Source organism: Callospermophilus lateralis, chromosome 3, assembly GCF_048772815.1.
Source record: "Callospermophilus lateralis isolate mCalLat2 chromosome 3, mCalLat2.hap1, whole genome shotgun sequence".
Taxonomy (NCBI): Eukaryota; Metazoa; Chordata; class Mammalia; order Rodentia; family Sciuridae; genus Callospermophilus; species Callospermophilus lateralis.
Genome location: NC_135307.1, coordinates 118020167 through 118031551, shown reverse-complemented (window position 1 = coordinate 118031551; position 11385 = coordinate 118020167). Strand labels below are relative to the sequence as shown.

At 53.1% G+C, this 11385-nt stretch overlaps 1 protein-coding gene across 4 annotated transcripts; it reads right to left on the bottom strand.

Annotated features, from left to right (window-relative positions):
• Positions 1-345: 345 nt before the first annotated feature.
• On the bottom strand, positions 346-8250 carry Cimap1c (ciliary microtubule associated protein 1C). 4 transcript variants are annotated; one of them, XM_076851142.2, is made up of 5 exons: positions 8027-8250; positions 5023-5172; positions 2842-2952; positions 1762-1875; positions 346-960 (listed from the first exon to the last, which is right to left on the bottom strand). In XM_076851142.2, the coding sequence occupies exons 1-5, from the start codon at positions 8061-8063 to the stop codon at positions 479-481; spliced, it is 894 nt and encodes a 297-aa protein (XP_076707257.2). In that variant the 5' UTR covers positions 8064-8250; the 3' UTR covers positions 346-478. The 4 variants fall into 4 exon arrangements, with proteins under 4 accessions (XP_076707257.2, XP_076707256.2, XP_076707259.1 ...); XM_076851141.2 differs by having other exon boundaries at positions 7966-8049; XM_076851144.1 differs by lacking the exon at positions 5023-5172.
• Between the last annotated feature and the right edge of the window lie 3135 nt (positions 8251-11385).

Sequence of the window (11385 nt, the reverse complement as noted above, 5' to 3'; positions counted from 1 at the left end):
TAAAAGGGTTCCAGTCACTGGCAGGGATCAGAGCCTTGCAGTTCTGAACTGGGGGACCCTCCTCCAGGCCTACCCGCTTCCCATCCAAAGGATGACCCTGAGGCCCCGGCATGAGCAGGAGTGCGAAAGCCACATGGTAGTTAGTAGCAGAGTCAAGACCAGAACTCAGCTCTCCGGGGCTCCGGCCCGGGGCTTTGTGGAGGATGTGAGGCTCCCCCGGTGAGCCAGCCTGGAACCCCTCTTTGACAACAGGCACAGTCCCTCTCCCAGTATCCCAGCCCCTCCCAGAACAGGGCCCAAAGGAATCCAGCAGTGAGGAATGAATGCGAAACGAAGGAATGAATAAATAAAAATATTTATCTAGTGCCTTCCGTGTGCTCAACACTAGCTCTGCTACTTGCATCCTTGATCAAGTTGCTCAATTTGGCGTAGAAAAATAACATCTGTGTGTGGGAGGGTGAGTGCACCATCAGGGACCTCAGTCACAAATGTCGGTGACCAGTGGGCACAGGTTGGGGGAGTGTTTGACGCCCATGGTGAAAGAGGGCATGCGGGGCTTGTGCACAGTGACCTCCTGAACATTGTGGGAGCCAGGGCCAGGCCGAAGGGTGTGGTCCAGTGGGTAGGCGAAGCGCCTGGCCATGCTGTAGATGGGGCTGCGGTTCTGGTAGATGGACGGCTCGGGCCGGGCATGCATGGCGGGGCCGGGGCCTCTGGCCACATCCTCCTTGTAGAACCAGTTCTTGTTAGAGGAGTTCAGACTATAGCAGGGAGCAGCTCTTTGGACGGGGTTGTTGGGCCCCAGAGAGACTGGCAGCTGGTACTGGTTGGGGGCTGGGTTGGGGTCCAACACTCTGAATGGACACCGGTAGCCGAAAGCGTACTGGGGAGCCCTGCGTTCCCCAGGGGGACAGATCTTCTCCAAGTTGTAGTGACAAGGGGATGGGTTGGGGCACAGGCCTGAAAGTGAGCAAAATGGAGAGGTAGGGGAGGGGCCCCCAGTCCCTGGCACCCAGCTGATGGGTCCAGAGGGAGCAGTGGCTTCAGCACCATCTCAGCAGCAGGACAGGGACATCCGACCCCTGAATGGGGTGACAGGCAGGCAGAGGACAGCAAGATGGTCATTTTTTTCTTGTGGGGGAGGGGGTGCCAGGGATTGAACTCAGGGACACTCAACCACTGAGCCATACCCTCAGCCCTATTTTGCATTTTATTTAGAGACAGGGTCTCACTGAGTTGCTTAGTGCCTCACTTTTGCTGAGGCTGGCTTTGAACTCTCAATCCTCCTGCCTCAGCCTCCTGAGCCACTGGGTTGTAGGTGTGCACCACCGCGCCCAGCAGCAAGATGGTCATTTAGGCCATCCTGACACCAGGATTGTGATACTGTGTCATATAAAAACCACCAGGGGCCATCAGCCTTGGGCTGCTAGTGTGCTGATGTTGTCCCTGTGGTAACACAAGGAAAACATCCTGAGGTCACTACAGCCTGTGAGCTCCTTAACGTGGCAATATTGCAGCCTTCACGTGAGCCCCATGACATCATAACACATAACCTGGCTTCTAGGCATAAACACTGTGACAGACATGGCGATAACAGCGTGCCGCAGGGGTGTCTTGATGTGCCATCGCAAGGAGATGCCAGCATCCAAATATGCTGCTACTTTGACCCTGCTCAAGTCCTAAGGAAGGACCCCCATCCCCTGACCCTTCCCTCCTCCTGGCCTCCCTCCCTGCCTCCCACCCTCTCCAGTCATAGCTTACGCAGGTTGGAGATGCGCTCCTCCATGGGGACCTGCGGGCAGCTGGACATTCCAAACCGAGTTATTTTGGGATCCAAGAAGTAGCAAGGCCCAGGGCTGCATATATCTGTGATCCCTGTAGGGCAACCAAGGAGGGACCCTGTCAGCCCCAGTGGCTGCCCCAGCGTGAGCCAAAAGGAGTAAGTAAGGGCTCCTTTCAGATTCCGCTGGCTCTTGGATCTTTGGAACCCTTGACTCCTCATCCATAAAGTGGGACTTTTGGCATGTGACCTGCTATTCTGGACTTGTTCTGGGCCGGGGAGGTAGCTCAGTGGTACAGCACTTGCCTAGCATGCACAAGGACCTGTGTTCCATCCCCAAAACACCTAGTTCAGAGGAAGAAATAAAATAGTGGCCACACGGGCCAAGCACTGCAAGCTTAGGTAGAGAGGTTGGTGCCAAGACGTAATAATAGCCACTGTGGCTATTGTTAGTGTTGAAAAAGGGCCCAGCCCAGGTCAGGGCAGTTCCCTGCCAAAAAGGGTGTGCCTCCCCTCGGGGAGGAGCCTGGCAGACACCCTAGATCTCAGACCCCCCAGACACACATGGCCTCACCCCTGTCCAGCCTCTTTTCTCGCTGGCCTTGGCCAGCAGCCCCGGTCTTCTAGGACTGTTTGCTCCCTCCCTTCCCTTCCTAGAAGTTCTAGGCCACCTGGGAAGCTCTTGGGTCCACCATTCCCACCTCATCCCCACTGCCCCCACTCCTGCCAGCCACTGTGCCAAGCGAATCCAGCAGAACATGATGACCAGAGCCAAGGGGTCCCAGCCAAAGGTGAGGTGGAAAAGAAGCCCTGCTCTACCAACCAACAGTGCTAACATCCGCCACAGGTCCCCGGGGCCATGTGGCCGGGAGCTGGCTGCAGCACAGCCTTCAGAGGGGCTGGGTCACGCGGGAATCCCTGTGCTTCCTTCTGCCCCACTCAGGGCAGGCCTCAGCTCCCTGTGGCCTGTGGCTACAGAGGGTGGCTCCATGCCTCTCACTGCACCCACAGACTCCAACAGTGACCCCACCCATAAACATGACAGGGTGATGGCTGCTCACGCTTCTCTGAATGCCGCCTGTGCAGGGTAAACGCAGGCTCCTGGAACATGGAGGTGTCGTGGTCTATGTAGCCTGTGCAGGATGGCCGGAGGTACTTGGCAGGCCCTGGACCTGTAAGGACAGAAAAGGCAGCCTTTAGCCTGAGTCCACTGATCCGAGACAGAGGAAGCCCCAAATAAAGTGACTCATGAGAACACAGGGGGTCTTGGCTCTTACGGATAGCCTACTACCACAAATCCTCTGCCATCCAGCTGCTTCCTTAGGAAAGAGACAGTATTCCTAGTTAAAATGCAGTTTCCCTTGGGCAGACAATGCAGAGTAAGAATGGTGAATGGTAACAGTTAGAATTAATTAATTGAGAACTTTCTCTGAGCCTAGCACCATGCTAAGCACTTGATAATTTATTTCAATGAAGCATCCCAGACGACCCTGCAAAGGAGATGCTCTTGTTTTCCCATCTTACAGATGAGAATATTGAGGCTTAGAAATATCAGTCTACCACTCCTCAAAAAAAGAAGTACAGGGCTGGGGCTGGGGCTGAGTGGTAGAGCGCTTGCCTAGCACGTGTGAGGCACTAGGTTCAATCCTCAGAACCACATAAAAGTAAATAAGTAAAATATTATTTTATTACATACATCTACAACTAAAAAATCTACAACTAAAAAATATTTCTAAAAAAGAAGTACAAACGGCCAAAAATTATACGAAACAATGTTCAACATCTCTAGCAATTAAGGAAATTCAAAACTACACTGAGATCTTTTCATCTCATACCAGTCAGAATGGCAGTTGTCAAGAAAACAAAAAATAATAAATGCTAGAGAGGATGTGGAGGAAAAAGAACACTTTACCCTGTTGATGGGATTATAAATTTGTGCAACCTCTATGGAAATCAGCATGGAGATTCCTCAAAAGACTAAGCATGGGACTACCATATAACTCAGCTATACCGCTCCTTGGTATTTATCCTAGAGGATTAGTCATTGTACCACAGTGGTACCTGCATACCCATGTTTATAGCAGCACAATTCACAATAACCAAACTATGGAACCAGCCTAGGGGTCCATCAATGGATGAATGGATAAAGAAAATGTGGTACAAATATACAATGAAGTTTTATTCATCCATAAAGAGAAGTGAAATTATGTTATTTACAGGAAAATATATGGAACTAGAGAACTTTACATTACGTGAAATGAGTCAAACTCCAAAAGTCAAGGGTCATGTTTTCTCTCGTATGTGGAAGATGGAGAGGAAAAAGGAGCTGGGCGCAGTGGTACAAGCCTGTAATCCCAGTGGCTCAGGAGGCTGAGGCAGAGGATAGTGAGTTCAAAGTCAGCCCCAGCAAAAGTGAGGCATTAAGCAACTCAGTGAGACCCTGTCTCTAAATGAAATACAAAAAATGGCTGGGGATGTGGCTCAGTGGTCGAGTGTCTCTGAGTTCAGTCCCTGTTACCCTCCCTCTCTACACATCCCCCCCCCAAAAAAAAAAGAGGAAAAAGGAAAAGAAAGGTGACAGGGGACAGGAATCTTGTGGAAATCAAAGGGAGATCAGTGAAGGAAAGAGACGAGGGGATAGGAGACAGTGGGGAGCGGGGAGTGCTAGGGAGTATATTGGTCAAATTATATTGTTATATTGTGTGCATGTATGAATACATAACAACAAATCCCATCATTATGTACACTATAATGTGCACTGATAAAAAAGTGTGGAAGGAAAAAAAAAGAGAAGTGGAAACTTCAAAGTAAAATATGAAAACAGGAAAAAAAAAACAATCTGCCCAAGTCACACAAGACAGTAATGTGATAATTCTGAGACATTCAGCTAGCAGAACCTAAGCATGTCATCACGACTTTAACCCACTTCCTACTTAGCGGAATAAGCAGTCATTAACAATATAGTAAGAATTAATTGTCTGGTTCCCATTGAAAGGAAATGGAAGAGCTGAAGCCAGGACTGGTGTGTAGCTCAGTGATAGTGTGTTCACCTAGTGTGCCCTGGGTTCAATTCCCAGCACTGGAAAGAAGAGAAAGCAAGATTAGGCTAAAGGCTCCTGATTCATCACTCTAAGGCTTTTTTGAGGTGAATCTGGCCGAGAGATGTGCTTGGCAGGAGGCAGGACTGGCAGGCTGGGACTCCTCAGGGAGTGATCCCAAGCCCGGGGTGGGGCCTTTCTCACCTTTGATCATGGCCATGATGATAGGGGTCTGCTTCACCTCCTGCCATGAGGGCACCTGCACCTTCTTCTCTGGGTGCTGTGCATAGAACACGTGGTTCGGGGCCTCCTTGGGCAGCATCGTGGATAAGGCCGGGGAGGGGCCGACAGCAGCTACAGCCGAATCTGAGCCTCAGGCAAGGAGCTGGGGGGGCCCTGCCCCCAGCCCCCCTAACCACTCTCCCCACTCCTCCTCAGAGACCATGTGGGGGCCGAGCAGGAAGACAATCCTCTGGCTTGAGCAGTGGAGGCTGTCTGGGGTGCAGCCAGCCACAGGGCCCAGAAGGCTGGAGCTGGGGATGACATCACCGCAGAACTTGGACCGTGAAACCCAGTGTGTTTATTTCCTCCAGTTGCCGTGGCGCCTGAACTGTGGCGAAGAGATTCTAGGCTTCGTGCTCAGTAGTGGAACCCTGAGAGCTCAGCTGCTGCTTCCCACCCGCAACTGGGTGAAATGCTCAGGGGTCCCAGGACCTTGGGTCTGGGAAGAGTAAGGGAGGGGTGATGTACACCCAAGCCGGCTCCTCACTAATAGTGAGGGTGCCTAAAGGTTGGGGACAGGAGTGGAAAGGGAGAGTGGGATTGGTCGTAGAGGAAGGGATTCATCACACACAGCCCTGGGGCCCTCTCCCATTGCCCCTGTCACCTGTCTCTCTGGCTCTGGACACCTCCCTCTGTCAGAGTCTCTTTTCCCCTTGACAGAAGATTAGGCCAACTGCTTCACACTAAGGTGTGACTGTCTGACGGCCCCCACCCAGACCTCTTTACCAGGGCATGGTATTTAAAGATCCATGTCAGCTTAAAAATATCCGCCTGCTGGTGGCATTTCAGACATGGATTGGGAGGCAAATAAAGGAGGATGAGGCCATAAAAAGCCACTTCTGTGCTATGGCCAAGAGCACCCCTAGGGGACAGGAATCATGGAGAGGAGGGAAGATTTCCAGCCCCATTTAATCCATGGATGAGCCCCAGGGCTGAGAAAACCCTGGAGAGACCTCTTCACCCCTAGGAACCCAGGAGGCCAGGGGCCCGGGGGGCCTGGGCACACCCACCAAGCCATGACTCAGAGTGAGTTTGATCGGAACCAGGCAACAGGTTTCCACTGTAGGAACCAGAGGGCGGCCGGCTCTAAGGGGGCCTCGGTGGCCACCCCACTATAGAGATAAGGAAACCAAGGCTGGAAACGGTCAAGGACTTGCCCAACGTGGTCCACTGCCTCAGTAGCACAAATGGGATCGGCAGCACAGTGTCTGGTCTCAGGGCAAGGTCTGCTCCGGGGCGGCAGCCAGCAGGCGTGAGGAGGGCCTGGCACAGCAGCCATCTGGGCGTGCCTCAAGCCACTTAGGGACCAGAACAGAGGGCAGAGCCCCGCCCAGCAGCAGCAGAGCACTCCAAATCTCAGGTGCTCCCTGAGATCTGGGGCTGTGACCCCCACCTTCCTGGTGGGGCTCTCCAAGTCCTAGAGACCCTGGGAGCCTCCTTGTATTCCAGGTATCTGCCCCACCTCCTGCCCTGCTCCTGTGGCCTGTCCTTGTGCACAGCTCTCATGGGGAAAGTGAGCCCCCCCAACTCCCCAGCAGGTCCAAGTCTCGCTTCTGCTCCAAACAGTCCCTTCGCTCCATCTTTGATGGGGAACTAGCTCACCCTGAGATGGCCCTCAGCTTTCTCCAGAACTCGCTGTTCTGTTCCTCACACTCCCCATTTCTTAGAGTCTGTGACAAAGGGGGTCATTTCCCTCCCTGGGACCAGATGGTGCCCCCTCCTTGTCACATGTGCCATTTCTTAGGGTCCTAGTGTCCTGGAGTGCCCCTCTTCAACTCCGTGCTGTCATCTGTCCTTCTTTTATGAAGTTGGAATTCCCGGCTGGTGTCCAACACAACTCCACCCCAACCAACTCCTGCCATGACCCTGGTGACGTAGGCCTCCCTGGGAGCCATCCCCGGTCAATCCCCTGCCTCCCATTTCCTAGACCGCCCCGTGTCTAAACACCTCTGCTGGCTCCCTCTCAGCCCCATGCCCATCAGCAACCCTGGGCTCCCCCCCACCAAGGTGCTGACTGTCCACCTCCCCTAACATCCCAGCCCCTGCCTTCCACTCCTCTTGCTCTAGCGCCCTGCTGCACAAGTGGCCCGCCATCCCAGAGACTCTGCCGCTGAGCCTGCACTTCCTCCTCGTCCTCCAGGACCCTTCTGCTTTCGTGCACTCAACCCTGGACTTGCCCCCCTGGCTGACTGCCCAGCTACACCTCTGGTCAGTTGGCTTTCTCCCCGTCCCCAGGGATCATCTACAGCTTGGCACAGTCCCTCCATGTGCCCAGGCGTCCCTGCAGACCCCGCTCATCCACTCCTCAGCAGAGAAAACAGAGGCCGTCAGACTAGACTCTGGCTGGAACCCTCCCCGTCACACGTCACACTCAGACCAACGGCATCTGCTGTTACCAGCTTCCACTTCCCACCTGGGGCCCTGCCCATCGCCTAGGACTTCCACCTCTAGTCTGGTGTCTTTTTTTTTTTTTTTTTTTTTGGGTACCAGGGACTGAACTCAGGGAGCTCAACCACTGAGTCACATCCCTGGCCCATTTTGTATTTTATTCAGAGTCAGGGTCTCACTGAGTTGCTTTAGGGCCTCATTTAGTTGCTGAGGCTGGCTTTGAACTCACAGTCCTCCTGTCTCAGCCTGCTACGCCCTGGGATTATAGGTGTGCACCACCGTGCCTGGTTCATCTGGTGTCTTCTTATCACACTCTGATATCCCAAGTCCCCTCCACCTGTTAAAAATCATCTCCCTGTCCCCACGCAGCTCTTCATCACCACCTATCCCACCTCCTCTCCCCAGTCCATGAATTTCTCAAAAGGGGCATTTGTCCCTCCAGGTTTCTATTTTCGCCTCCTTTCACCCTTGACTCACCGTGAGTTGACTCCAGGCCCGTGGCTCCACCCAAATCAGGCCTGACTAGATGCCCACTGACCTGCATGTGGCAGCTGCGCCCAATGGCCACTTTTCATCCTCTTCTGGACTGGTCTCTTGGCAGAGGTGGATCAAAATGACTGACCACTCCCTCCCTTACCCAGAATGTTCTCCTGGTTTTTCTTCTCTGGTTGGGCTGTCCCTTCACAGGCTCTCTTCTGGCTCTTCTTCCCCAGCCTGACCTTTCAACGTTGGCAAATGCTTATTAATCGCAAAGGGAAAAACAGTAACTTCACAGGGGCGGGGCCTGGTGGGCACCGTCTCAACCCAGTGCTGCAAGTGAACGTCCCAACCAGGGCGCGGGCGGTGTGGGTGCCTCCTGGTGGGAGGCTCTGAGTGGGACACAGCATCACTGTCAGGCTGTCCCCCTCAAGGACGCGTGATCTAAATCTAATAATGAGGTAAACAAACTCAGATCAAGATTCGCTCTACAAAATAACTGACCTGTCCTCGCCAAACACGGCAGTGTCACCAAAAACAAAGGGGCACTGAAAAGTTATACCAGATTAATAGAAACTCAAAAAATAAGACAACTCTCTGGGGACGTGGCTCAGGGGTAGAGCTTGCCTAGCATGCATGAGGCCCTACGTCCCACCCCCAGTACTGCAAAAAAAAGAAGATCCACGTGGGGTGATACACTCCTGTAATCCCAGTGACTCAGGAGACAGAAAGATTTCAAGTTCAAGCACAGTCTTGGCAATTTAGTCTGTCTCAAAAAAAAAAAAAAAAGGTGCGGGGCACTGGGGGGGATGTAGCTGGGTGGTGAAGTGCCTCTGAGTTCAATCTCCAGTATTAAAAAAATAAATAAATAAGGAGGAGAAGAAAAGAAACATCTGTTGAGTAAGTTAATCAGCTGACCCCCTGATTGGTCCGGGAAACACCACTCTCCCCACAGGAGCTGAGCCTCACTTCCCAGTCTCAGGCACAAGCTGGGTCTGGCTCTCTGGACTGCCATCCACAGTTGCGCAGGTTTGTATTGGTTATTTATTGCTGTGTAACAATTCATCCCCAAAAGCTAACAGCTTAAAACAGAAATCTCCTTCTGTCACACACAGTGCCTCTGGGTCAGGAGTTTGGAAGGGTCTGTGCTGTGTGGAGTGGTTCTAGCTCCTGGTCTCTCAAGATGTCTGTAGGCCTGCAGTCATATGGGTTGGGGACTGGAAGATCAAGTCCAAGGTGCCTCATTCCCATGAAAGTTGAGCCAGCTGTGGGCAAGACACCTTAGCTCCTCCCCACAGGGCCTCCACAGGCTGCTGGCTGCCCCAGAACAAGCAATCAAAAGGGCGCAAAGGGCTGGGGCTGGGGCTCAGAGGTAGAGCGCTTGCCTAGCATGTGTGAGGCACTGGGTTTGATCCTCAGCACCGCATATAAATAAAATAAAGGTATCGTGTCCACCTACAACTAAAAAATGTTTTTTTAAAAAAAGTGAGCAAAGCAGAAGCCACTATGTCTGTTTTCATGAGCTCACCCTGGAAATCACAACATCCATTCTGCAATGCCCTATTCATCAAGGGAGAGGACTATTCAAGGACACAGAGCCAGCCAACAAGGAGTACTGAGGGCCATCTTGGAGACTGGCTATCTCAAGGTTTTTCACTGTACAAGAACAAATGACCAACAAGGCCAGGAGGAGTTGAAATCCAAGAAATACATCTATAGCTATCTATCTATAGATCTGTTGTTTGTTTTTTGTGGCACTGGGGAATGAACCCGGGGTGCTCTTCCACTGAGCTACATCCCAGTCCTTTTTATTATTTATTTTGAGACAGGTTCCTTCTAATTTGCTTAGGATCTCACTAAGTTGCTGAGGCTAGCCTCAAACTTTTGATCCTCCTGCCTCAGCCTCCTGAGTTGCTAGGATTACAAGTGTGCCCAAGCTACATATTCTTGTGTTGGGTGGTACCATGAAATCTCCAGATGGGCTACAGGCATACCCATCAGCTTGCTCTAGGTGTCTCTTGGTTGTGAACTTCAATCTCCTCCAAGGGATTCCTGAAAGTCATGCAGAGTGGGACCCTGGCCTAAACTATTGCCGTGGTCATAACCACCAGGCACTACCTTCACCATCAATAAAGCCCCTTGTTGGAGGTCATCATCCAAACACCATAGTGGCTCTATACTTCACAGATGAAGAAAAAGGCACAAATAAGTGACTTGTCTGAGGCCACACAGAAAAGGCTTGGCAGGGCCCGGCTCTGGCTCCTCACCCCACATTCTTTCCACTGCCCTGCCCGGCCGCCAGCTCAGACCCACAACGTCTACCACCCACGGCAAGCCTCGGTCCCAGTCCCAAGCAGGTACTTCTCATTCTCCTTTGGGGGCCCCATCCCAGTCCCCAGAGGTACCTGCCCCATACCAGACCCTAAGCAAGGCCATTCACAAATTTTCCATCCAGATGGGGCCTGTTCAGCCCTCCCACAGAGTCTAAATCTACAGGCACTGTTGTCCCCCAGGGCAGCACAGCAAGGGTTAACAGCCTGAACTAATATTTAGAAATAGCACAACCCCAGGGGGAGTCAGCTGTGGCCAGCTGGTCACAGCCACTGAAGCCACAAGCCTTTGTGGATGTGGTATGGCAGCGGGGTGTCTGCTCCTGGAGAACACAGGCTGCGAGGGGGTCCTCTGCTCCTGCCCCCAGCCCCAGCTTCCCAGGACGCTCGGGTGTGGCTCAGATCCTGCCCCCAGCCAGGGCCAAGCTCTCCATTGGCCTCCTGTATTCCGCCCGCTCCCGAAGGCGGCAAAGATAATTTCTCAGCTTCTGAATTGTGTAATTGTTGGGACAAGCGGCTCCGCCCGCCTCAGCTGGCTGCCTGCACTTGGAGGAGCCCCGCGAATGCCTCGGGCAGTAGCAGGAGCAGGACCACTTCTAGCAGAGGCCCAAACCTGGACCCACTGCGGTGGAGCTCCAGATGGCGAGACCTCAAGGCCAGGAGCTGCACCTAAAGCCTGTGTCCCCTCACACAGTGGTGGCCTAGGTTCTGTGCCCTTCATGGCAGAGGGCCAATTCCCTGAGGACAGGGCCTGGGCAGCTGGAGCACACCCCTGTTCAAGCACCACCCCATCTAGGGCACAAGCACATGCCATTTACCAGCAAGCGGGATTTGGCCACAGGCTCCTCGGGTGGGGCCCAGGAAGTCAAAGAGCAAAACACCCTGGCTGAGGGCAGGGCCAAGTCACAGCCATTGCCAGAGCGGGTACACTTAGTCCAAGAAGCACTGGGCTAAGAGGCCAGAAGCACCTGGCCAGCACGCACGGCTCAATGCTGGCAGGGAATGGATGTTGCTGGGCCTTCTGGTATCTTGTCCTCCCAGGACACTCAGAGAAACTGAGGCAGTGTCCACCCCAGGTCATCGTAGCTTT